The sequence below is a fragment of the Neophocaena asiaeorientalis genome, unplaced genomic scaffold (genome assembly GCF_003031525.2).
Source record: "Neophocaena asiaeorientalis asiaeorientalis breed wild unplaced genomic scaffold, Neophocaena_asiaeorientalis_V1.1 scaffold322, whole genome shotgun sequence".
NCBI classification, from domain to species: domain Eukaryota; kingdom Metazoa; phylum Chordata; class Mammalia; order Artiodactyla; family Phocoenidae; genus Neophocaena; species Neophocaena asiaeorientalis.
In genome coordinates this window covers 2,199,194-2,226,753 of record NW_020185329.1, presented here as the reverse complement: position 1 = coordinate 2,226,753, position 27,560 = coordinate 2,199,194, and the positions used below count along the sequence as shown (strand labels likewise).

Genomic DNA, 27,560 nt, shown 5'->3' with positions numbered 1-27,560 from the left:
AAACACCTGGCTAGTTCATCACAACCACTTACGCTTCAGTGAAAATAACAAGTGTGAAGTACTCAGTTTAGATTCTCTAGAAGTATCCTATAAGAGGGACAGAACTGCCTTGCTGACAAATCTCATGAGTTCACTGTTCGGGAGAGAACTGTTTCAGAAATACCTACATATTGAATTCCACATTCCAGTCAAATGATAGAACTGTGAACCTCCAGGATGAACCACTGAGTAAGTTTTGATTCATATGAGAGGAAGGCAGGCAGCTCAAGCTATCACTGCTCCTGAGGTCCACACATGTAAATTATAGACCTGTCTCCCTGCAGCATATGTGAGAGGTGACAAGTGGCATGATTCTAATCACACAAACTACTACAATGGATCGTGAGCAGCTGTTCTGACAACATGTATACGATGAGTGATGCTGAATCACTTAAGAACTCCAGCTTCAACCCCACGCTACCTGAACCTATAGGTTCAAAAGAAAACATTAGAGTAACAACAGACAAGGTTTAGCTGCAGAACTGCCCTTAAGGACCCTTAGGCTTATGGAAAGAGGCCCTGCTCCTACAAAGGCTAACCTGAAAATGACTCCCTTACCAAGAGAGGTGCCGAAAAACAGATCCCTTGAGGCCAGAGTAGGGGTAGACTGCAGATTTGTTACAGTACCAGAGGGCCATCATCTTTTCAGAAATGGGCTAAGAGTAGCTACTAACCCAGAGGCGACCATATTTTCAAAGATTAGCTAGTAAAAAGCATTAAAATAAGATACACAGGGACTTCCCCGGTGGTGCAGTGGATAAGAATCCGCCTGCCAATGCAAGGGACACGGGTTCGATCCCTGGTCTAGGAAGATCCCACATGCCACGGAGCAACTAAGCCAGTGTACCACAACTACTGAGCCTGCACTCTAGAGCCTGTGTGCCACGATTACTGAGCCCGTGTGCTGCAACTACTGAAGCCCATGTGCCTAGAGCCCGTGCTCTGCAACAAGAAAAGCCACTGCAATGAGAAGCCTGTGCACCACAACGAAGAGTAGCCCCCGCTCGCCTCAACTAAAGAAAGCCCGAGCGCAGCAACAAAGACCCAACGCAGCCAAAAATAAATAAAATTAAACCTTTAAAAAAAAAAAAGAAAAACAAGTCCAAAGTCTAATCCAAATCTGTCCACCCCTTAAATACACTCAGATTAAATGACCGAGTAGTCACGGCAAAACGTCAGCCAAAGGAGTCCATCCAACATTTTATTTTTTTTATTTTTATTTTTTTTGCGGTACGCGGGCCTCTCACTGTTGTGGCCTCTCCCGTTGCGGAACACAGGCTCGGGACGCGCAGGCTCAGCGGCCATGGCTCACGGGCCTTGCCGCTCTGTGGCAAGTGGGATCTTCCCAGACCGGGGCACGAACCCGTGTCCCCTGCATCGGCAGGCGGACTCTCAACCACTGCGCCACCAGGGAAGCCCCATCCAACATTTTAAAGGAACGGTTTTGATGACTGATGACAACAGAATACTAAGATTATTAAGCAGTTTCTCCTCATCTGACACGCCCGACAGACCTATGAGGTAGATGTGGAAGTTCTTATCCATACTCTGACAGGGAAACTGAGGGTTAAAGAGGTTACATGACTTGCCCAGGGTCATACTCTTTGAAAGTATAGGCAAAGGAACTTCAGGCCAAGTCTGATTTCTGGTCCAATGCTTTCCACATCATGTTGTTGCTTTACAAATGTGTGTATTAAATTCAGTAAGGCAAAACAAGGCAAGAGTCAGCAGAGTGCAAAGACAGGCCCAGACCACCAATTTAAAAATATAAAGCTCTTCAACAGTTCAAAAGCTCATCTGTCAAGTAGTAACTGAAGTAAAGTTGGTTAGAAACTTAGAAAAACCAGGGAATGAATGACTACCAAAAAAAGTCAATGTAATCATTGACAGAATTCCTAGAAATAACTCTGAAATAAAAGCAGTATTTAGTCCCAATTGTTACTCTGCACTGCTCCTTAAGTAATCATACAATGTAACATCAGGACATCAGGTAGTGGCTTTAAAAGGGATCTAATCCAATCTTCCCATTTTACAGAAGAGAAAACCAAAACCAAAAGACAACTGCCCAGGGTCTTAAGAAAGTAAAGCATGGAACCAGAACAAAATCAGGTCTCCACTGGGGAGTTTATTTCCAACTATGTCTTTCTCAGACTGCTCCCGAAGTACTTACTATACACTATGTTTGATTGTAAGGGGAACTGCCTAGCCCCTGGGGGTAATACAATAGAGAGCAAAGCAGATTCTAGAAAGTGTCCAGAGTAGGAGAGTAAGAGGTTTAGAGATGGTATTTACTAATGAGGAATGGTTGAAAGAGGTTACAAATAGTTCCAGTTACTGGAAACCAAATTGGGCTACTTTAAGCAAAAAAGAAAATTTACTGGAAAAGCACCTTTACTTGAGTACCTCAAAGAACCTAACGATGCTGGAACAACTTGGCCTCACTCATTTGACTCAAGCCCCAATCCTTAGTCTGTTTCTCTTCAAAATTTTAGATTCTCTGGAGAATGTGATGATCCTATCTTTGGTCAAAAGCTTTCCTGTCTCCTATTAACTGCAACTGGAAGGGCAATTGCCAAAGAAGTGAGAATCATCATGGAAGGCAGCTCCTTCACCAGTACAGAGATCTTGAGAGTAGAATAACAACCATGAATCAGTTTCTAGAAGGCAACTTTTGGATGATCATTACTACACAACAATTACAGCCACTACAAAATAGAAAATCTGCCTTTTAAACATTCAAGCAGTTGCTGGGGCATCTATCTGTCAGGAATGTTAATAAGATTCTGAATACAGGCAAAGCTATCCTGTTAGAAGTCAGGATAATGGTTACAGAGGGCAAGGTGGAGCCAAGAGGGACTTCTGTTTCTTAATCTGAGAGCTGGTTACTTGGGTATGGGTACAAAAGCTAAAGCATACACTTATTACTTTTCTGTGTGTGTTATAAGCCAATAAAACATTCAAAAATTTTTTTATGATTTAATGACTTCAGCCACCTTGAATAAAATGGTAGCTAGGAGATGGATGAGGACAGAACAAGGCTTTTAACACATTTTTTTTTAAGTACAGGGGAAAAAAGGTTGAGCCCTATTCTATAAGATGGTACATTACAGAATAACTTATACCAGATGCAGAGGGGGAAAAAATTTCAGGAGGAAATGCGACTACAACAATTGTTATAAGCCCTACAGAGATGCCCTCTAAAGAAGGATGTGAGAGGCTCAAAATTTTGTTAAGGCAACTAACAAAGCAGTTTCATGTATTATCACATATCCTTTTTCTATTATGAAAGATATGGGGTGGGAACATACTCAGCTGTTTTATAATTGGTCCAATCAGATTCTAGTGCAGACACAAGCTTTTTTCTCACAAAGCATTTAATCTGCATATGACTGGCAATAAATAGGTGTGCACAACTAGAGTCCCATTTTGAGTATTATAACCAAGAAAAACTGCTTAGGCCTCACTTCCACAGACCGCCCCCCGCAATCCACTATTTATAAACAATAAGTTTTGATAGAATAATTTCCTGCTCTTCATATATTAAAACCAAAAAAAGGAGACTTCAGAGTAGAAAGGAAGAAAAACACAAAAAGAGGGCAGGCTCTGATGATCAGCTGTTGATACAGTTAACCTACTATTCTAAGAAAACAACATTAAAAATTAATCAGTTTTGCTCTCATTTACAGATTCTGAAGGTGACCTCTTAGATAACATTCCTACTTATTTTTCCTAACTGAAGGTAGAGTGAATCCTTGTAGCTTCAGGGAAATGCTAATCTGCCTCCCTTGCTTTTTTTAGGGTTAATGTTAGCAATTGGTTCTAAGCAGCAATCAGTCTTAAATGCTAAAGACTCCCCACAGCAATTCTTCTGCAGAGGGGTGAACCAACATTAACCAATTGACCATAGGACCACGTGAAAGGAGGTAAGGGTCTGATTATTCATAAAAGCTTCAGAGAACAGGTACTGAAAGAACTGTTTCAGCACAGTTCCATAACATAAAGATACATGCATTCACCTTCCTAGGGCAATTACCAATGAAGCTTGCAGAAGAAAAGAAGGAAAATGAAACAAGGATAAAGAAAAATATTAGCAACAGGGTCATAAGTTAAAACTTATGGCAAAATTAAGCGGGCACAGAAGAACTAGAGATGATGGAAAAGTCTCCATCTCACTGGCAAAGAGCATCTTGTGAAACTGGACTGTCCAAAAATTAACACCTAGAAATGACATCTAGGTAATGACAGGAGTTCATCACAGCAATCCAAGGCAGCCATAAAAGATGCATTCAACCATTAGTTAGGCAGGCATGCCTTCTAGTCTATGACTAGAAGAAACACAGAAGCTAAGTGAACATATCAAAATCTAAAAGAAAAGAGCAGGGGAAGATGTTAGCATGCAAGAAAAGAAGAACAACTGTTTAACAAAAAAAAAAAAAGAAAAGAAAAAAGAGGCACATCACAACTAGAATTACTGATATAAAGGTCAACAAACCGGAATGCTTCCAATATGGAAAAATGGCACCCAAACTCAAGTCAGAGCAACCACAGTCCCAAAGAGAACAACTCAAGAACCAAGTCTGAGTTTTTTAAAGCTCTCAGAAAGCCCACAAGGTAGAATACCAAAAGGAAAAATAAGAACAGGACAACTAAATCCAAACAAAACATCTATGCATGCAAATCGAATTAGAACAAAAAGATGTGGATCAAAACCTAAAACCTTCTTCCAAGCGATAACCCTGCCAGAAGCCCATCAATACTTCATAACTGCAACCCTAGACCTGTAAAAGAAATAAATTCCAGATGAGATACAGGCAGCTAAAGGGGCAATTCTGAAGCAACCAACAAGAAAGGCTCTCCCCCCCACCTGCTTCTCAGCTTTTTTTTAATTTTTTTTAAATTTTTTATTCTTTGGGTCTTTGTTGCTGTGCGAGGGCCCTCTAGCTGCAGTGAGCAGGGGCTACTCTTTGTTGCGGTGCACTTCTCATTGCAGTGGCCTCTCTTGTTGCGGAGCACGGGCTCTAGGCATGCAGGCCTCAGTAGCTGTGGCACACAGACTCAGTAGTTGTGGCACACGGGCTTAGCTGCCCCGCAGCACGCGGGATCTTCCCAGACCAGGGCTCGAACCCGTGTCCCCTGCATTGGCAGGCGGATTCCCAACCACTGCGCCACCAGGGAAGTCCCACTTCTCAGCTTTTTAATCTCAATGTTTGAAAGATTATCATGCTTCTTCTAAAGAAACTGCTGAAAAATCTTTCAGAAAGACACAGCAGTCAGTGAGATCCTACTCAGTCCTAGACCCAAGGGCCAAAATAAAAGATCCCCTCAAAATGATACAAGAGTCCATTCAAAGTACTCCAACAGAATTTGTCAACTCTACATTCCATTTTATGGACAGTTATTAACCACCACTGAGATTTCAAGATAGATCTGTCACCTCCAAGATATGATTTCTCCAGGATTCAAGTTAAAGGATCAGAATTTAAAAAACCAAAAAAACACATCTTTATGCTTCAGAACCTGTATGAAAAAGTCCTTGAAAATAATGTTATAACATGTTATTTAAAATGTACCCAAAGTCACTTGACTTAGTTAAGAGTGAAACAAAGATGTTTATAGGGTAAAATGACAATCTGGATAAAAGACTTTAACAAGTTCAGAGAAGGGTGTACTAGAGATAATCTGTGTGCATGTGTGTGTGCTGGAGGTGAGAGAAACTTGGAATTTAAATTTCCAAGTTTTAATAGAAATATAGTAATTTCAACTCCAGATAACAAAAATATTTGTAGAAAAAGAAGCTCAAGATATCATTATGGAAGGAAAGTTTAACGAAGAATCTGAAAAGAAGGGTAGCTCACTCTGTAACATTTCTAGGCACAAGGAGACAATAAAGAAGGGAGAGTCGGTAGGAGTTAATAGAGAACTGGACCATATCACTGATATGTCTCAGAACAGAGTAAGAGATTAGACAAGACAGCACAGGTTATAATCTATTTTTCCTACTTGAGTAGGAACACATGAGTAACACTGAATTAAAATTTGAAAAGTAAGTCAAGAGGAAGTTGGTAACTGGATAATGTGCTCCTGGCACAACTGACAATAATTTACCTACATCAATCTATCAGTCAATATGCAGAATAAGTTTTATAGTACACAGTCTGAAATGAAAAATACTGTAATATTCTACAAAGATCTTGGCATGGGGCTTAAAAATATAATAATGTCTTCTATACTTATATAATGCTGAAATAAAATAATGACAAGCATATACTGAAGTAAAGGAAGAAAACAAGAGTTCTATCTTCTTCATCTCATGGATAAGTCAGCTTGAAGGAAACAGATGGGGAAATGAAAGAGAACTTCATAGGAAAAAGTTTTTGACTAAGGCAGAAAAAAGGAGAAAAAAGAATGAGGTAAAGGAAAGATTAAAGAATGAAAATTCTTTCCCACCAGAATAGGGGAAATAACCATTTAGAAAGAAAAAAGGAAGCAGCTATACAGGCATACTTAGAGCATAAATATAGGACACAGGATGAAGTGCTGGGACAATACTAGTTCTGACAGAGAATTAGCCACTTCTGGGGAGATGACATGTTAAATTATGACTTAAATCTACATACTTAAAGTCCCAATTGTTTAACTAAAAAATGCTTTCAGAAAGTATAATCAGTTCTCATTAGAAGAAGGATCCTCAATTTATGTGCATGTCTATTTTGCCCCCACCCTCCACTCCTAAAGTCACCTTTTAAATAAGTAACAGAAGACTGCTGGTGAATGTTTTATTACCTTCCTAACCAAAGATTAAAATCAGATCTAAAAATAAGGTAAGATACTATGTTATATACCTACTTGAGGAAATCACAACTTAACTCTTGTGGCATAGGAGAAAAATTCTACATAGAATACAGATTTTTCCAAAGACTAGATTTTGTTGTGTATGTATGTGTGTGTGTTAAATGTTCCTCAGGTATACCTCTGAGAGGGCTGCAACTAATTCTTAGGACTGTATCTTAAAGCAAGAGTCAGTAAAGTTTTTCTGCAAAGAGCTAAACAGTAAATATCTTTGGCTCGGCAGGCCCTAGGGTGTCTGATGAAACGTCTCAATTCTGCCACTGGAGTGCAAAACAGCCATAGACAATATGTAAGTGAACAAACATGGCTCTATTCCAACAAAACTTTATTTATGGATAAATAAATTCTATTTGAATTTCATACAATTTTCATGTCACAAAACATGTCTTCTTTCGATTTTTTTTCCAACCATTTAAAAATGTAAAAACCATTCTTAGCTTGAGGTCCATATAAAAACAGGCAGCAGGCCAGATCTGGCCCATGGGCTGTAATCTGCTCACCACTACGTTAAAGAATGACAAACCTTATAAAATTATTTCCATAATACTGTACACTAATTTGATGTCTTGTGGCTTTTTTTTTTAATTCCTAAGAAACAAGATTCCCTAAATCACACAAACATCACTAGAAATACACTATCAGGAACTGACCAAAGTAACTTGCAACCTTTCATGAAAGATAAGGAGAGGTGCTCTACCAGGACATGGAAGCAACCTAAGTGTCCATCGACAGATGAATGGATGAAGAGGATGTGACACATATATACAATGGAATATTACTCAGCCATAAAAAGAAATGAAATTGAGTTATCTGTAGTGAGGTGGATGGACCTAGAGTCTGTCACACAGAGTGAAGTAAGTCAGAAAGAGAAAAACAAATACCGTATGCTAACACATATATATGGAATCTAAAACAGAAAATAGTTCTGAAGAACCTAGGGGCAGAACAGGAATAAAGACGCAGACGTAGAGAATGGACCTGAGGACACAGGGAGGGGGAAGGGTAAGCTGGGAAGAAGTGAGAATGGCATGGACATATATACACTACCAAATGTAAAATAGATAGCTAGTGGGAAGCAGCCGCATAGCACAGGGAGATCAGCTCATGCTTTGTGACCACCTAGATGGGTGGGATAGGGAGGGTGGGAGGGAGACACAAGAGGGAGGGGATATGGGGATATATGTATACATATAGCCGATTCACTTTGTTATACAGCAGAAACTAACACAATAACGTAAAGCAATTATACTCCAATAAAGATGTTAAAAAAAAAGAAGAGGTGCTCTAGGAAGAGGTATAGTATAATGTCAAATACAGATTTCTCAATTATTTGCTTCCAAAATATTTCAAGATAAAGTGAAAGGCAAGAAAATATGGATTGGGGGTGGGGGGGAGTACGGTGATACTTATGCCATACCAGAAAACTCAGTCAAGTCACCTAGACATTTGTTAAAAATATGAGACAAACATTAGTTCTGTTTCACATACATGTGTGACCGAGATGTTCTTGATATAAGACAATATGCGACACATTCTGAAGCTCATACGTGTCTATAATCAAAATGTATTTCTTAAACCACAGGAATTTGAGAAATAGCCCCACCATTCATGCCAGCCATGCCATGGCATGCCATACCATTTTCTTCTCTCCAATTAATATCCTACCTTGCATGTTCCTGAACTCCCACAATCTCCACTTCACTATCTGAAGAAGCAATATTAATTTCTTCGTTGAGTGGTGCATTGCCAGCAGGTGTTTTGTCACTTGCTAGGAATCCTGGATCCAAATGACCTGAGAGAGAAAGGGAAAAAAATAAGCACTACATTTTGACTCCTTATAAGCGGCAGAAACAACTCACTGACAGATTTCTCCTCCCAGTTTAATCACTGAAACAGAATCCCCTCATGAAAGCTTGCCTCAGCGAAATTGTTACCCACGTCAAGGAAACTGGGCAGTGTTCTGTTAAAAAAAAAAAAATTATTAAACAGAATACATGCACATTGTTAAATGAATGCTGAAAACAACATGGACGTATATAAAAGTAAGAACTTCAAGTCTCTCACTTTCTACTCGCATCCCTTAGGAGAAAAAACTTTGGAGTACTCTGACAAATATGTATATCTAACTATAGGTATATATAAACTGTAATTATACTCTACTTCATTCTATAATGCTTTTTGCATTCAAATCTAGTCTGCTTTTAAATGACCTGCATATGACAGGTTTGTCACCACTTAGAGGTCAATGGGGTTCTCTACTGCTTATCATTTTAATAGAACAAAATTCTAAACCAGAAAAGCTCAAAAGGGGACTTCCCTGGTGGCGCAGTGGTTAGGAACCCCCCTGCCAATGCAGGGGATATGGGTTCGAGCCCTGGTCCAGGAAGATCCCACATGCTGTGGAGCAACTAAGCCCATGCGCCACAACTGCTGAGCCTGTGCTCTGGAGCCCGCAAGCCACAACTACTGAGCCCGTGTGCCACAACTACTGAAGCCTGCGTACCTAGAGCCCATGCTCTGCAACAAGAGAAGCTACTGCAATGAGAAGCCCGTGCACTGCAACGAAGAGTAGCCCCCACTCGCCACAACTAGAGAAAAGCCCACACGCAGCAACGAAGATCCAATGCAGCAAGCAAGCAAGCAAGCAAGCAAGCAAGTTCAACGGCACAAATGGAGTAAATAATAGAATCATTAATATCATATTTATACTGGGATGCCTTATGAAAGATTTAACAATCTTATCTCAATTTTAAACAATTTTAACAATTTTCTCCTAAGGAATGTAGATTTGACAAAATCGGACCCAAGGGAGTTCCCTGGCAGTCCAATGGTTAGGACTCCAAGCTTTCACTGCTGAGGGTGTGGGTTCAATCCCCAGTTGGGGCCAAAAAAAAAAAGGGGTTAAAATTCAACCTATGTACTCAGCTCTTGAATGTTCTGACTTAAAAGGATGAATTTTAGAATATCTAGGAGTTAACATGGAATAAATAGAGTCGCAACAGGTACAAATTTTCATTTACTCTTTAAAGGGTATTTTTAATTGAATATATTGTCATCTGATACAAAATTATTTCTCCCTACTTAAAAAAAATCCTTTGTGACACATCATAAAAGCTAAACCAATATAAATAAGATTTTATGTACACAGCTTTCTCTTCCCCCTCTCACCTCACTCACTTCAATGCTTCAAGGTCATTAAGACACCTTGTACTTTCATACTCCTGCCAACTTCTAGTATAACCCTTTTGGAAAATCATGGACAATCCCAAAGCAAAAGCCTTACAATTTTTACACTCTCTGACCCTATAATCCCATCTCTGAGAATTTAGCCTAACAGCAAAAACTTTAAATAAGCAAAGTGTCATGATGTCAAACAACAGTCACTGGAGTGCTATGTAGAAATTTGGGAAAAGTGTATGTATAGCATACAAAGAGTTACATATAACAAGATAAAAATATGTATGGGCTAGTTAAAAGCTATGAAAAGTAATCAAATTTGAATATGATTGTGGGTCTCTTTTTACAATTCTCTAGTATTATTTTTACTCTTTTTCTTCCATTGAAAATGATGCACATATGAGAAAACAGAAGATTAAAAAGGCTTCTAGATACAACTGGTGATTGAGATTGTATTACAGTCTGCATAGGCTTGTTAACCTTCTGTATTAAAAAATAATTTAGATAGGATTCTACGTGGTGTGGGCAGTGGTACTGAACCCTACAAGCATACAAAAGGTGGCATCCACCAGACAAAACCCAGCTTTGTTAACGCTAGGGTGGTTACTTAAGTGCAATTGGTTAAGTCTGGATTTGGTATACCTAGATTCTTGCTCTGACCCCAATACTTTGCTTGCGGCCAAGTCTTTTATCCAATTTCTACTTAAATGTTGTAGTTAAGACTGTCGTCATGAACACGGTTCCTACGGCACTGCTACGGAGGAATACAAATTGAGTCTCCCTTTTTCCCAAACCTTCAACTTGCCCATATTCAGTATTTTGAGCAGCCTTGCTTTGCGCAGCTATAACAGTCTACTTTATCTATTTGTTTCTAAAATAAATATTTGTTTATGATATGCTGTGCACTGTGCTCAGTGCCAGAAATACTACAGGGTATAAACAAGGGAGGCAGTTTCCACCCTCAACGAGCTTACAATATAGTCAGGGATAATAAAAAGCAGTCCATTGCATTATGGCTTGAAAACTAGTCTGATAAGAAGGTAAATAATAATGCCCTGGATGCACAGAGAAAAGGAATGTTTCCTGGACTTGAGGATAATCAAGGACACTGAGCTCTCGGGGAAGAGTAGGCACAGGTGAAGGGAAGTACCATAAGGAACACTGTGTGCCCTTGAGGGTATAAAAGTTTGGTGAGATTTGGGATAATGGTAGTAAAGAAACAAAGTAATGAGAAATGAGCTGGCAAAGTCAGCAGAGGTCAGATCACAGGTAAGGAGTCTGGACTTGACCTTAAGAAGTAGGAAGCCAATGAAGGATTTCAGCAGAGGAATGACATGATCTGATTTTGTATTTTGAAATTTTTCCTTTTGGACTATGGAAATGGAACTAGTAGCAGGGCAAGAAATACTAGAGGCAAGGAAACCAGCTAGACTGCTATAGTTTCCTGGGTGAGAAACAACTATGGCTGAACTAGGAAAGAAACAAAAGGAGAAATATTGTGTTTCTCTAAGTACAAAGGGTGAGTAATGTCGGGAATCAGGCAAAGTAAAAACGATGCCTAGGTTTCTGATTTAGGTAACTGGATACAGTGCCATTCAGTGCACCAATGAACATGTGAGGGTGGTTGCTTAGGATGATAATGTGCTTTTGAGATGTCCAATAGGCAGTTGAAGGTACTACTGTTCTAAAGCTCAGGTCAGAGGTCTAGAGAGGAAATAACAGATTTGATAAGTCCTCCCAACAGGTGGGGAGATAAAGGTCATCCAGAGGAGTGAAGGGGGCTTAGAAGAGAACCTTGATAAACACCAATAATTAAGGGACGGGCAGAGGAAGAGGAGCTCACCAAGGTTCAGCAAGAGACAGAGAAAGAAAACCTGAAGATATGAAGCCAGGGCACCATAAAAAGAGCATTTCTAGGAAGAAGTGCTTAACAATGCCCAATACAGAGGCCCAGTAAGAGGAGGAACTAAGTAGAGGCCACTAGAATTGGTGATAAGGATGACCATACATGACCTTGGCCAGGGGAACCTCAGAGGAATGATGGGGCTGAAGCTAATGTAGCAAAGCAAGCCGAAGAAGAATGGAAGGGAAGGAAGAGCAGACACATTTTAAGAAGTCTGGCTATGGAGGAAAAGGCAATAGACGGTACTGAGAGGAATATGGGTTTGAGGGAGGGGGATGCGTATGTGCATGTAGTATTTTTACTGGCCATATTTAGAAAAAAAGGCAGAGAATAGCTTTGATGGCAGAAAGCTGAGGTAATCTTGATCTGTAAAGAATGCAGAAAGGGGCTTCCCTAGTGGTGCAGTGGTTGGGAGTCCACCTGTCGATGCAGGGGACACAGGTTCGTGCCCCGGTCTGGGAAGATCCCACATGCCACAGAGCGGCTGGGCCCGTGAGCCATGGCCGCTGAGCCTGTGCGTCCGGAGACTGTGCTCCGCAACGGGAGAGGCCACAACAGTGAGAGGCCCACGTACCGCAAAAAGAAAGAAAAAAAAAGGAATGCAGAAAGACCATCTGCAGAGCACAGGTGTGGGTAGGGCAGCAGAGTCGGCTTAGAAAAGTGAAGTAGCCACTGTGAAGAATGCTGCCTAAGGAAAGGGGGAAGATGCTGGGCAGCACTGAGAGCCAGGATGAGATTGCAGATTAGGAAGTTAATATGACCCACAACTGTGCAACTACATGAAAAATCATCTCCAGTGTGGATAAAGGCTGTGAGTGTGCATCCAGAGATCAGACTTGGCCAGCTGGGTACAACAGGAAAGCCAACTATACGAGGAGCTGAGGATATCGGTAAAGGAGAGTTGGGCTTAACATATGCTAGATAGGGAAAGAAATGCAGCTAGGGGGAGGTGAAAAAGGACTGGGTGATAGGTTCAATGAGGTAGAGGAATAGTGCAGTGGAAGTAACAGTATGAGTCCAAAAATGCTGCCAGTGCGAAATGAGAAAGCATCAGGAAGAGGTAGGAGGAAAACCAATGGTTATGAGAAGTAAAATGTACTTCCACCCTCCTTGCCACTCACAAAATATACAACCCTCTGGGACCATCCATTTGTCTGTCTTGTCCCCTACTCAGCTGTTATTCTCCTTTGCCCCAGCCACCTATTACTCCCCTTCCTACAACTCTTCCACTCCACTGCCCTCTGGAGTGCTAGCTCTATGGAAAACGGCACTGAACCTTCTCTTCACCTCCTTGTGGAAACCTGACTTTCCTGAAAATTCTGCCTCCCCTGCAGGCCTCTGACTCCTACACCTCAGGCTGGGGATCAGGATCCCTTACAAACTACTGTCCTCCATCCTCAAGTACCAACACCAGCAGTCCTTATCTTCCAAGTTTTCCTTTCACTCTAGAAGTTTCACTCAATGTGAAACATTATTGGCACTTAGTTTCTTTCTTTCTTCCCCCTCTCTCCTTCCCCTCTCCACTTTAAGTCCTGCTATAACTATTACTCATTACTATATGAATGCTCATTATTTGTATGGACAGCCACCCCCAAGCTCTCCATGCCTACTCACTAAGAAGCAAAGAGTAGAGAGCCCCAAGAGATACTTAAAACCCCCTGTGGCAGACTCACAGCAAGGGGCTCAGCCCTAACCATACTAAAAATAAAGAAGCTAATTGAATTAAACCAAACTGAAAAGGCAAATTGTAAGAAGTCATGGTTGCTATAACCTAACTCTTCTTCCTTGATTACTCAATGCTTTTAAACAACAGATATTAAGAAAACACAACAAGAACATGACAGAATTAGTTAATTCTTAGTAGCTCTGTGTCCAGCTCTATTTCCACAGTTCTAATTTATAATTCAAATTTGTGGAATGTTCTGTGAAATGTCACAGTCATCAATATTTCCAAATAACGAGTCTTCATTGATTAGGCACCTCATCCTGACCCTATCACCTACATAGCCTCAATTCAGATCAGGAAATATCATCACTCTGCCTTTTTCTTTTTTAAAGAGGGACGAAATGAAAAATTACTATGCTAACTTTTGCTCATAATTTTATATCTTAAGAAAAGCAGGAGCTTCCATGGTGGTGCAGTGGTTAAGAATTTGCCTGCCAATGCAGGGGACACGGGTTCGAGCCCTGGTCCAGGAAGATCCCACATGCCTCGGAGCAACTAAGCCTGTGCACCACAACTACTGAGCCTGTGCTCTAGAGCCCGTGAGCCACAACTTCTGAGCCCGCGTGCCACAACTAGTGAAGCCCACGTGCCTAGAGCCTGTGGTCTGCAATAAGAGAAGCCACTACAATGAGAAGCCTGTGCACCACAATGTAGAGTAGCCCCTGCCCGCACGCAGCAACGAAGACCCAACACAGCCAAAAAATAAATAATAATAAATAAATATTTTTTTAAAAATCTTAAAAAAAAAAGCAAGTTAACTATCACCAAAATTTAAGATTCTTCTAACTTTATTCATCCATTATGTATTCAGAAACTAATAATTTACATATTGCTTTTACATTATCAGATCAATCCAAACCATTCTGGCGGTGCACTTTTGGCCATAAAATTTATAATCCAAACTTGCTGGCATTTAGTATTGTTAAAGAACCTGTATGATGCTCTAAAACTGATCACTTAAAATCAGGGTCTGCTCTTGTAGCCATTATCTTTATTGCTTGGTCTAAAAGTCAGTGCAAGATAAAACAGGGGAGGCAGGCAGGGCGGGGGGTGAGGTGGAGTGGGAGGGTACAAACAAATTTCCTGGTGAGTGTTAACAACTCTAGACTAATGGTGTGAGTGTTCTACCACATTTCCTCTCAGAGCCATTAAATAAAATGTGCCACTCAGGTAACAAGTCAGCTGGGATCCACACCAAAATCTGTGGGATCCCATGCTCTGTAAGAGACACCATGGTGTTCTCCAACAGCCAGGAATGCATCCCCTCCTCTATTTCAGAGCCAGGACAATTAGTCCTTTTCTCTCAATGCAACCCTCTTCAGCAAGTCACACATTCTTTTGGAAGCTCTAGTGCAGAGCCCAACACTCTTCTGGCCTTTGGGCCATAGGCACACTGCACCAGCCCCCCTTGACCTCAAAGGAATCCAATGGCAAAGCAGTGCCTAAAGCATACACAAAAGTGAGTCAAAGATGTTATAAGGTTCTTCAAATACTGTCAGTGGTAGTAATCTACTCCTATTCTAGAACAAGAATAAGCTCTGTAGAAAAAGTGTAAATACCACAATTACCATATATTAAACTGAAAATAAAGCAGAGGATTTATATTTAGTTATTGTGGCAGCTGGCTGTCTCTGTGTAGGTCTTTTCCTGTGTAGCTCTTTGGAAAGATAACTGCTTTCACTCTATAAGAAAATTCTAAATTTTTGTCCTCCCACTACAGATCTTGTCAACACATAAATAAATCAGAAAGTAGAAAAGGTAGTAATTAAATTATCACGGCAAACATTTTCTTTTTAAATCATATATCTACTAAGAACTAGTCCTAAGACTATTTGAAGTATATAAAATTATTACATACTGGATGACAGTGGCATGCTAGGCATAAAAAAGATTACTATCTTAAATCACTACTCATTTAGCTTTAAAGCAAACAAATTATTACCGTGTGTTAAATTTTTTCAACAAAAATATTAAAAACTTTAAAAAGTGGGAGAAAAGGAGATCAGAAATCTAAAATCTTACAGTCCACATGTACCAGCTGAACAAGACGAAACTTGATCTCCTTCACAAGACTTGATACAATGATTTTAAAGTGCTAACAATAGAGGGCTTCCCTGGTGGCGCAGTGGTTAAGGATCCAACTGCCAATGCAGGGGACACAGGTTTGAGCCCTGATCCAGGAAGATCTCACATGCCGCGGAGCAACTAAGCCCGTGCACCACAACTACGAAGCCTGCGCTCTAGAGCCTCCAAGCCACCACTACTGAGCCCCCACGCCACAACTACTGAAACCTGCGCACCTAGAGCCCGTGCTCCGCAGCAAGAGAAGCCACCACAATGAGAAGCCCACGCACAGCAACGAAGAGTAGCCCCCACTCACTGCAACTAGAGAAAGCCCGCGCGCAGCAACGTAGACCTAACACAGCCATAAGTAAATAAACAAACATATTAAAAATAGTGCTAACAATAGAAACATGGTCATTCTGGTCTGATCATAAAAAGCCCTACTCTAAGAACAGGAAACCCAAGATTTTTTTCTCTTCACTACAACTAAGCTTGTATTATGGACAAATCAAGATTACCAGACCTATTTTAAGGATGGGGAAAATGCTCATAGTCTACCTTCTTAATAAGAAGGCTGATGGAAAAAATGAGATCATTTGTTTAGAATTTTTAATTTCCGGGGGCATAAATACATAAATAAATTTAGTGTAATAATTATAAGCCTTCCACACCAAGAGTACTTCAGACTTCTGCTTCTTTTAGCCTCATCTACATTTATGTTTACAGTGAGCTGTTATTAGCAATAAGCAAAAATCAAAAAAAAAAAAAAAATCAAGCTATTTTCAGATATACTGGTACAGTTTCCTAAACATGTCCGATGCAAAAGTTATTAAAAACAGATTCCCAGACACCATTTCCGATCTATTTACAAGATTTTCAGGGAGAAATCTAGGAGTTTGAATATTTATAAGCACTCCAGGTAATTTCTATGCTCAGGTAAAGTTTAGGAAATACTGCAGCAAGAGCAACTCATTCCAGGGCAGGAGAATAAATTAGAAATCCACTGACTGGGTCCATAAATCACTTCCTTAGTCTACTTCAGCATAAATATATTAACATAAATCACTTCCTTAGTCTACTTCAGCATAAATATATTAACATAATGCCAGTTAGCATTCCCGAGGCCCTGCTGTGTACTTCATCCTATATGAATCACATTATATGTTATTCCACATAACAGTATAATAACCTCTTGGTTATTATAGGGGTGGATACTAGTTTTATCCAAGTTTTGTAGACAGGGAAAACTGAGGCTTTACATAATTTACCTGAAGTCACACAGTATGCAAGTGGCTCTGCTGGTTCAAAATCAGGCTGTTTGCTGGCAGCAGGCTGCCACCCACTATACTGTCCACTTCTAGCATCAAGTGAGAAGGAGTAAACATATGGCAAGAGCTGAAATGGAAAGTTCAGAAAGTTTTCTTGACCAATGGCTTTCCTAATTTCAACTCTTTTTCCTTGGTTGAAACTAAAACTAAACAGTAAAAGCTATTTTGCATACAAGAACAACATCTAATTGCTTAGAAACAGAGATAAGCTACTCTATCCCTAATGATTGCTTATGTGATTCTAAATGGAGTGGGACTGCAGACCTGGTCTGAGATGCTGCTATCAGTTAGCCACTGCTGCTATTAATTAATTAGTTCAGTGACTGGGTTTTTATTTTACTGGGAGGGAGAGAAGGAAAACTCAGATTAACCATTACAACATTTATCTTAAACTCCAAACAAGAATGACCATCTAATTGATACTAATACTCCCAAGTATCAAAACTATAAACTGGCAATTGAGAATAAATTCTATGAACATTTTGTTATGATATGGTAAGTATATTCAAATTCACAAGATGGGTTCCCACTATGATAATTACATCAAGACTACAGTGTATTATTAAGTTTTATTTATTACTCACAGACCTGCATGTTAGATATTAAAAAAAACCCAAAACTTTGAATGAGACAATAAATGGCTTCATAAGAAAATATCATGGGGATCTCTTGAACAGTGATGTCCATGTCCTACAATATACAAAGATCTACACATGATTTGTAATATATAGAGAAAGCACACACATGTGCTTTCTCTACACATGTACCAAGAGACATGTACAGGAAATGTCAATGGCAGCATCATTTGGAATAGTACCCTAAATGACCAAGAAGACAATGGGTAAGTCTATTATGATATAGTCATACACTGGAATACTAAATAGCAGTGAAAAGTAAATGAACTATAGCAACACATCAACAAGAACAAACTTCACAACACGTTGAACTAAAAAAGCAAGTTGCAAATGATTGCCTTCTATGTAATACTAATTAGTATTAAAACATTCTTGTTTACAGATACAAAACAAATGCAGCAGAAGTATGGAGGAATACACAGGAATACCAGACATTAAATACCAAATTCAGGGGAGCTTTGGAGTAGAGAGGGGCTGTTTCCCTCCTCAAATATTTTTGCCATGTTTTATTTCTTAGAGCTAAGCACCAAAGGCTAGTGGTATTTTTAAATAATCAAGCTAACAATTACTTGAACCTGAAAATGTGATGCTCCCCCCCCCACCCAATGCTAGTGACTTTAATGATACTGTAAGACCCCAAGCCTTGCACTTGTAGGTTAACTCATATTAAACTGCTAAATTTGTTGTAGATGAGAAAGTCAAATATTAACAATTTCGCAAAAAAAAAAAAAAAGGGCTTCCCTGGTGGCGCAGTGGTTGGGAGTCCGCCTGCCGATGCAGGGGACACGGGTTCGTATCCCGATCCGGGAAGATCCCACATGCCGCGGAGCGGCTGGGCCCGTGAGCCATGGCCGCTGAGCCTGCGCGTCCGGAGCCTGTGCTCCGCAACGGGAGAGGCCACAACAGTGAGAGGCCCATATACCGCAAAAAAAAAAAAAAAAAAAATATTAACAATTCCATATAGTTCAAACTAATATTAAAATTCTCTGTATGAAAAGCAAAATAACAAAAAGTAATTGTTCATATTTTTCCTAAGAATTTACTATAAAGTGGTCTACATTTCATGGCAAGACTAAGGAAACAGGGTAGTAAAACTGAAGTAGAAAGGACCACTTAACTGTCAATGGATGAAAATTAAGATAAACTACTCCCCTTTGATATAAAGTATTACTACTTAATTCTTTTCAAAGTACTTATACACATTAATAAATACTTAAAAGATCCTTGTTGGGCAAAGCATTTATACATATAAAAACTGAAGTCCAGAGGAGAATCACCTTGTCCAAGGTTAAATAGGCAGTTAGCAGTCACAACACAGTTAAAACTAAATCCAGGTCCTGTTCCAAAATTAGTCACAATAAATTAATCAGAAGCTCAACAAATAAGAGAAACTTTTTTATTCAGTTTCAATCAAAGATTATGAAATGAACAATTAATGACAATGATCTGTGGAGTTCTGTCTCCCCTTTTACTTCCTAACAATTTAAATATAAAAAATTCTAAATTATAACCCACTGTTATTTTTGTAATAAAAACTCTTTTCCAATAAAAATAATATTTTAGGTAGTTATTAAGCCAACGCAATTTATAATTTAACTAGAAAACTATAATCCTTCTATGGCACTAAAGAAAATACACACTACATAAGCAGTCTGTCTGTCAATCCCCTCTACCTCTTTTCTTAAACTTTTCTAAAAGCACTAGTACTTTTAGAAAAAGGTTTAAATTAGAAAGAATGTTGGAAGAAAGAGTTTTGAGGAACATAATGAAGGAGACTTGGAGGCACTGTGCAAGGTTTTCAAAGGTAACAGCAATAGGTTTCTCAGAGAATAAAATATCACTCTTAAGAATCATCACAGAACCAAGATAAACAATGCAAGACAGGTAGAGAGATTTTCCTGAGATAACAGAGACAGCAATGGAAAGGAGTTGGAAAAGACAAAATGAGAACAACTGTAAAGGAATTAACAGGGACACTGCACACTGAGAGGCAGAAGAAACAGTGCAGCACTGCACTGCAACAGCCCCACAGGGCAAATTGTAACAGCTCCCTCCCCAAACTATAAGGTCCATAAGTGAGTGAAACCACTAAGAAGTGGGGATGGGATTGCGGGTGGGGGTGGGAGGTAGTATCAGGTCATCTGGGTAATTTTTACATGTTAGGCATTTTTAACTCAAGAAGTACATATACTGAAATCTACCGATGCCTACAATTACTGTCTTAGATATTCTCATTTTTGCTTTCTTGTGATTGGGAAAGACGAATGACATGCTACCCAAATCTTTTCTGTTATAAAGGGCACTCTGGAAGCCACAATCATCTAATGCCAGATGTCTCTTAGTTGGCCTGCTCTCCTCAGCAAGAAAAATAGCTGCCAGGACACATGCATACTATACCATCAGAGAAAGGGGGGAGCGGGGGAGGGAGACCAACCTGCCTCTGCATTCAGCTCCTCTAGAAGCCCGCTGGTCCTCCAGGTAGCTCCTGTGTCCTGGCCTCCTACAGAATTACTGTGCTCTTGAACTACTGCAGCCGCCAATAAATTGTCCACATTTACCACTTCTGGCTCAGAGCTGGTGTCAGACATATCATAATGAGCTACAACTGGAGGTCCATCTAGGGAGGAAAGAAAATGTATACTTGTATCTAACTTGTGGGGTGAAAAATACTTCTGCAACTAAGAGCCCCCTAAATGCCAGTTGTCTTTATCTTATGATTCTACATGGTCAGAAAAGCTGCACTTTATACAATCTAATATTTTGTACATAATATGAAAGTGAAAGAGATAACCCGAGCTTACAAAGATGAGGGACACATTTGGGAAGGAGGAAAAAGGGTGTTATTATGAAGAACAAAGACAAGAATATACTGAACAAAAGTTACACTGAATTCCTGTCATTCTCCTAAAGAGCAAAAGATTAAGAAAAAGGGGAAGACTCTACAGTGAAAGTGAAACTGATTTTTTAAAGAAAAACACTGATGCAAACTATTAATCTCTATTTATATTTTAAGAGAATGAATCTAGTTTCTTCCTCTTAGTAGCTAATACTAGAAGTCCCTAATAGATTCAGAGAAGAAAATCAAATATATATTTTTCTACTTTAAGAGCTCTACTTGACTGACATCTATTTCCAGTAAAGCTCTTTTATAATATTAGGGATGTTATGCATCTTACAATATTCTACAAAAAGACAACGCTCATGAAATCCATCTTCAGGATTTTGTTTTGGATGTCTTATGAGGGATATTTCTATTTTATTTTCCCTGAGAAAAACAACCAGCTCACACTCCAAGGAAATGATACACAACCTTATGGGTTATTTGAGAGGAAGATGTTAAAATTCTTAGAAAAAAGAGATCCCTTCTACCTCCAAATCACCCTAACTAGCTGAAAATGGCACCTGAGCTCCGAAGTAATTATACTGCAGTGATTCATGCTAAAATAATTCAATATTCATGCTTGTAGAATAGATACATGCTTTAAAATGCTACCCTTTTCTAATATAAAAGCAGAAAGCAAAAATAAAGTTTTCAGTCAACTATGAAACACATCCCTTACTACTACTGCCATTTTAAAATAAAATGCTTTTCCTCCCCCAAGAGCTATTTATGAAGTGCAAGCAAATCACTTATTTCCATAAAGATTTCTTAATATAATCCAACAAATTAACATTAAACAGACCTATTTTATGAAACTCTTCGACTATGAAGGAATACATATGCCAACGAATCATTAAAATAGAACACAATGAAGGATTACTGTTTTAATACAAACATCCATTGTGTAAACTGTCACTAAACAAAATATGGAACACACTTGGGGTACTTATCCTTTAAGACTAAGTTCCCAAGCCATAGGTTTATGTAGCAACATTTTTAAAATAAAAAATGACCAAACATAAATGCAAATGAGTTGTTAAGTGCCACCGTATAAGGAACAGACATGTCACAATATGAAATTCTGACGATCATGACAATTTTCAGTTGACTACTTAATAATTTCCAATTCCCAAAAGGGTAAATCATGTTCATAAAATTCAAGAGTGTGGCCTCAGTATCAGTTAGTAATGGATTTTAGATCAAATAGCAAAAAACTGGTTCATGTCTGAGGTTTTTCTTTTCTAAAAAAGAAAAGAAAGCTGTAACATTTATGGAGTTCTCGTCAGAGTTCAAAATGATTATTATGGAATCAAGATACTGTGTGATGTCCAAATAGTTGGTTGCAGAAAATATGAGGGTCAAGTACAATATTGACTATTTGACCAAATGTTCTATTTTTAAAAGGGCTTTATTAAGTGTTTTGTGTTTGAAAATAAAAAGTGATTTATTTTAAAATTTATATCACATATACCATTCACAACCTCTTGCCCTCACATTCCCCCCACCACAACCAAATTGAGGCAACAGGTCAACAGTCAAGTCAAAATTGTACCACTCCTACATGTGAAATCATGCAAAAAGTATAAGTGTATATGTACATGCAGAGTAACATCACCTACCCATGGAAATAACTTGTCTGAAAGTCTTCATCAGTAGGATATACAAGCATAAACTTGTTATCTGGCTTCATTCTTGTATCTTCCATATTTCCAAACAGCACACCTTATAGCTTAGCTTAAATTTAGTATTCATCATAAACAAAGACAGTAATATTTTCACATTTTAATTATACTTAAAAATTAAAATAAATTATCACTGTCAATTTTTATATCTAGTATATTCAAACAATGACAAGTCAGTACTATATCAACTTTAATAAAGTAAAGAAAAGGTTGCCTTTCCAACTCTGCCTTCCAACAAGAAACCACAATTAAGGATCTTGTGTTCCAAAGTCATCTTATACTTATTAGCAAACCAAAATTAAATAAGATATGTTCAAAGCACTTAGCCTCAGGGCTTGGACTTTGAACCGCTAAGTGTGAAATATTAGCTAATGGGGACAAATATTAGCTGATGGGGACAATCTGTGATATTCTTTAAAAACACGATTCTTGCTACACAGCAGAATTAAGAGACAGGTAAGATCCTTTTAAAATAAGTATCTATTGAAGGAAAAAATAAAATCAAACCACTGAGGAGGAGCTAGAAAAACTCAGCATACTAATAACAGAAGCAGCTAGCTACACTTCCAGTTTGACTCCACCAATTCATTACAGGATGGAATAAACATGAAGCTACTGTCCTTCCTCTCGCTGATTGTTAAAACAATTGCACGGCTACTAAGATTATTTTGACTTTCAAAAACATCAAAATAGTCACTTCAAGTAAAATTACACATGGAAACATTTCCAATTTAAAATGTAGTCACTAAGCAGTCCATGTTTACAACATAAAAGGTTATCCAAACCGTACATTCTCCCATTTGGTATCTGTCAATCTTACAACATCAATTTATAATGATGAACTTAACTAGTTTTTCTATAGTCATTAAGAGCATCTCTCTATAAAGGTAAATTTAACACAATTATTTAATAACTACTTGGTCTGTAGTTAATCCAAGTGCTGTTTCTTCTCCTGATTGAAATATCTTGAACTTTTTGCTGCTCATTACAAGGGAAGAAAAATAAAAGGTCAAGCAATCCACCGACTATGTTTTATTTCAGAACATCAACTTGTCTATATTATGCTAGATAGGTTTGTGTCCTCTCTCTGACTTCCTAGTCTATAAACAGGTTCTAACTTTTCAAATACCAAAATACAGATGTATCTGTTCATCACACATTCCTGATACAGTGAAGTTTACCGCGTGTGACTTTAAACCTTCTGTATTATTATCGACAAATGTTTAATTTTATGAATTAGTTTCCTTTTATTCAAAGATGTTCTCTTCTAAATCTCGTGGAAAAAATCTGAATCACAGAAACAAAAAACCAAAGCAAAACAAAGCCTAACATCCTCTACTACGTTTATCTCTGACAAATCCCTCTTTTCAAAGTTAACAACAAAAAGCACAGAATTTTAGAACTACAGAATACATAATTTACCAGGCTCATTTTACAGATGAGAAATTTGAGTCCTCGGTAGGTGAAACCAGAATAGTTTACAGTTGTTATCAGTGATGAGGGAATGGGAAATATATAGAATGAGACTGGGAGCAGCATAGGAAGTACACAGATTTTTGGCAGCAAATACGTAGGTTAAAGTCCTGCCTACTTCTTAACTGTATGACTGTTTGTTCACAGGGTTATGGTTAAGGTTAAAGACATAACACAGAACACAATAGTTCAAACACTGGTCCAATGCCCCACCTTTCCATTATAATTAGCACCTACCCTACTTCATTATTTGCTTGCTTATCTTTGTATGTAAACTCTGCTGTACACAGCCTGCAAGCAAGAAGCTTTGAGAAAACATCACTGACTGGGATGGTGCCTTCTATTGGTCATAGATTAACCCACTTGTTAAGTAAATGCTTTGCTGGGATTAATGAGGTCATCACACATGTGGCTTTCGTATTTTTATTTTTGTTTGAAGTGAAATGCCAGCTTGGATGTATTCATATGAAAGTGTTTCAAAGCCAAACAGAGATCATTTGGGATTATTTCATATTTGGCATCATTCTTGCCTACAGAGAGAGCCCTTGCACTAACACAAGTTTTGTCAGTCTCCCAATATGAAATCTAATCAAATCTAGGAAACAGGAATTCCTTTTGTATCCCAGAGACATCTGGAAACACCACTCCTCCTTCTCTCTCTATTGCTAAGTCTTAGGCCCAAGAAAATGTGGGGCAAATGGACAAATACAGTGTTTGCTCATTCAATTCCCATTTCAATGGCTATAGTAATATACAATAAACCCCAGAATAAATCCCTTCTCTCCTCTTTACTACAGCCAATCTCCCCAAACCCCTCACTAGGAGAGAAAAAAAATCCACCTTGCTGCAAAGGACCTCACAGAGGTTCTGTTGCCCCAGTCATTAAAGGGCCTAATAAACCCAGTGCCATTATCTACAACATCTAGAGAGAGTGGGAGGGGGTGGAAATCACACTCAGTCTCAATCCAGATAGTGAGATTCAAAAAGTTACATCTAAAAGAAGAGTTCTTAGAAATTACCTAGGCAAGGAGTCTAAGGAGGAGGAGCATGTGTGTGGTGACTAAGTAAGGAAAAGAAGTGTAGGGGGAATAAGGTGTGGGCCTGAGGGACTGAGAAAAAGGAAAAACCTCAAGAGTTGCAGAAGGGAATTTGCATTTTGGTAGAACCTACCCAATAAGAAAACAGCTTTTTCATTAGACATCTAAATATTTACCAAGATGAAAATTGATTATTTTGCAAATGAGAAAAATTACTTGAGAATACATATGCTGTATTTTATTACTATCAATCAATATATATACACACATGGAGAGAGAACAATTTGAATAAAAAGAAAACAGTCATTTTCAAAGCATCTCTTGGAAAAGATGAACTACATCAACCAGAAAAGACAAAAAATCTATATAGAAAAGGGCCATCTCTAGAAAAACAACTTTAAATACCAAAAACTGTGTATCTTTTCTTTATAATAGTAGCATAAAGCTCTTTTAGAAAAAAGAAAAATAAGACAGTGCTAAATGAAAATGAAATGCAGCAATATGCACTGAAATTTTATGTTTAAGAGTTAAAAAAACATTTTTAAAATAAAATTGAGTCAATAACTATTTTGTACTTTTCGCATTATACTCATCTCAATTATTAAAAATTTAGATGTTATAGTTTCCAAGGGAGGAATAAAGTTTTAAGAATTACATCTGTTCTTACATCATACTGACAAAAAACAGGTCATTTTGCCCACCCAGAAAAGTTACCTACGATACTGATGAAGAGTTAACTTTGAAAGTATCAAAGAGGAAGTAAAAGGAAATATTCAAGATTAAATACAGAAAACAGGGCACTTGAAGAGGTCACCACCATCTTTCAATTTATCTTTGTATCTCAGGGACAAATCCACAACCTACTGCTTTGAGGATTCAGATCTATAAAGAACAAAACTAAAATATCTGCACTACATACACGAAGGAAGAAGATGAAAATTAGATATGACTTTAGCTACATCCTCATGTCTATGTACCCTGCAAAAGACACATCCATTCTGGCTTTTTGATTATTCCTCAATGTAGTCTAAATTTTGATATTTTCTAAATATTCCTAAATTTTTAATAGGATAACTTAGAAGGACATACAAAAGAGAAGAATCTCCACCTTTTATGTTAACACTGGTATTTTGTTATTTTCTTTTTTGATATACCAACTACAAAAAAACCTGAAAATTATCCGAAAAACATCATGTAAAATCTATTATTAGTGATACCTACAAACTAATGCCATTCATTCCATTATGGAAAAGCAGGTTTCCTGACTCAGGAACACCTAATGTGAATTAACTGGCAGGGAATCACTATAACTAATGCAATATGATCCTAAATAGAGTAACAAGAAACATTTCTTTTTTAAAATTTTTATTTATCTAGGTTAGTTGATACACTTCAAATGCAGAGTTAGGTAAAAGATATAAAGAAAATGCAATAAAAATTAAAATCACAGTAATTTGATAACATTCTTCCCAAATCTTAAAGTTATAATATGAATACCTTCATTACCAAAGAATACATTTCCTCGTGGATTATTATTCCTTCATTTCTTAGGATGTCTTCTACTTTAAGATGTAGTAATTTAAGATACTATGAAAAGATCTACTCATTACTAGTAAACTAACAGTTTGGTTTCAATCCCCACTAACTTTCCTAAACTTCAGAGAAATTAAAAACAGAAATCAAGAAAAAAATGAAAAGTATAGAACTCGGAAGTCATTCACGTTGATTACAATTAATGTACTCATACAACTGTTCTAGACAAATTAAAAAGACAAGTTTCTTATCTGTACAATGATTAAGGGCACATACACCATTTTTAGAGAAGATTTTGAGAATTATTCTTTGAGAACAATTTTTATTAGAACAAATTTAATAATAAATTAATAAATTTTCAGTTTAATAAATTTGCTGAAATTGTTTTGATACTGTATTTTCTGACATGTGGAACGCCACAAAATCTTTTTCATTGTGCCCTCACTGTACCATTTAAATAATACCAACAGAAGAGAGGAAATCAATACAAGTTAAACAAAATATAACAGGTAATTATTTTTAAAAGTCACCTTCTGTAAAATAACTTGCCTATAATACGTTACTCTAAACAAATGATGATACGTAGCATGAAGTCTATTCACCATCTTTCCTATAATTTTCATATAACTGTACCATCAGGCAAATTTAGCTGTATATTAAAAATGAAAATTATCAGTAATATCAATCTGGGTGCTTTGTTTTGCTCAACAAAAGAAATCACTATAGCATTTCTTTCATTAACAGCAGATTTAATACATTTAAAATGACTTCATTTCTAATATTCTGACTTGCATACAAATTTTAAGTAATAAATCTAATTAAATTGAGCTATACCTTGACCCAGAGACTAGAGTCTCTGCTGTTAAATATACCTAACACTAAGGAATGACAAAAGCAATGACGCAAAATAAACTAGTTCATGTATATTCTTTTACTCAGTCGGCTAATGAAACAAACAAGTGGTCCAAACCTTTACTTGATAACCTAAGAAATAAATTTTTCCCTTTAACTAATCACCCTAACTAGTATGTGGGCAACTTTTTTTCAACACACATTTAGGAAGCAATAAATGGATATATTAATGACCTGAATCCATTAAAATCCCTGTAGACTATTGCATAGTTATGTCTCCAGCAACCTGCCAACTATAACATTAATAAAAATACAGAATTAATTATTTCAAAATTCTGAAGGTGGGTACACATACACGAGCACGTGCACCAACATACCCCC

General features: G+C 37.9%; 1 protein-coding gene across 3 annotated transcripts in view; it reads right to left on the bottom strand.

Annotated features, from left to right (window-relative positions):
• The window catches only part of ARK2N (arkadia (RNF111) N-terminal like PKA signaling regulator 2N), an 81,749-nt gene that overhangs the window by 8,673 nt on the left and 45,516 nt on the right, over positions 1–27,560 (bottom strand). For 2 of the 3 annotated variants that reach the window (XM_024734681.1, XM_024734680.1), the window contains exons 3-4: positions 20,156–20,338; positions 8,554–8,680 (exon numbers count right to left, since the gene is read on the bottom strand). In XM_024734681.1, the coding sequence (XP_024590449.1) occupies positions 8,554–8,680; positions 20,156–20,338 (310 nt within the window). The remainder of the gene's footprint in view (positions 1–8,553; positions 8,681–20,155; positions 20,339–27,560) is intronic. The other variant, XM_024734683.1, reaches the window with a different exon arrangement.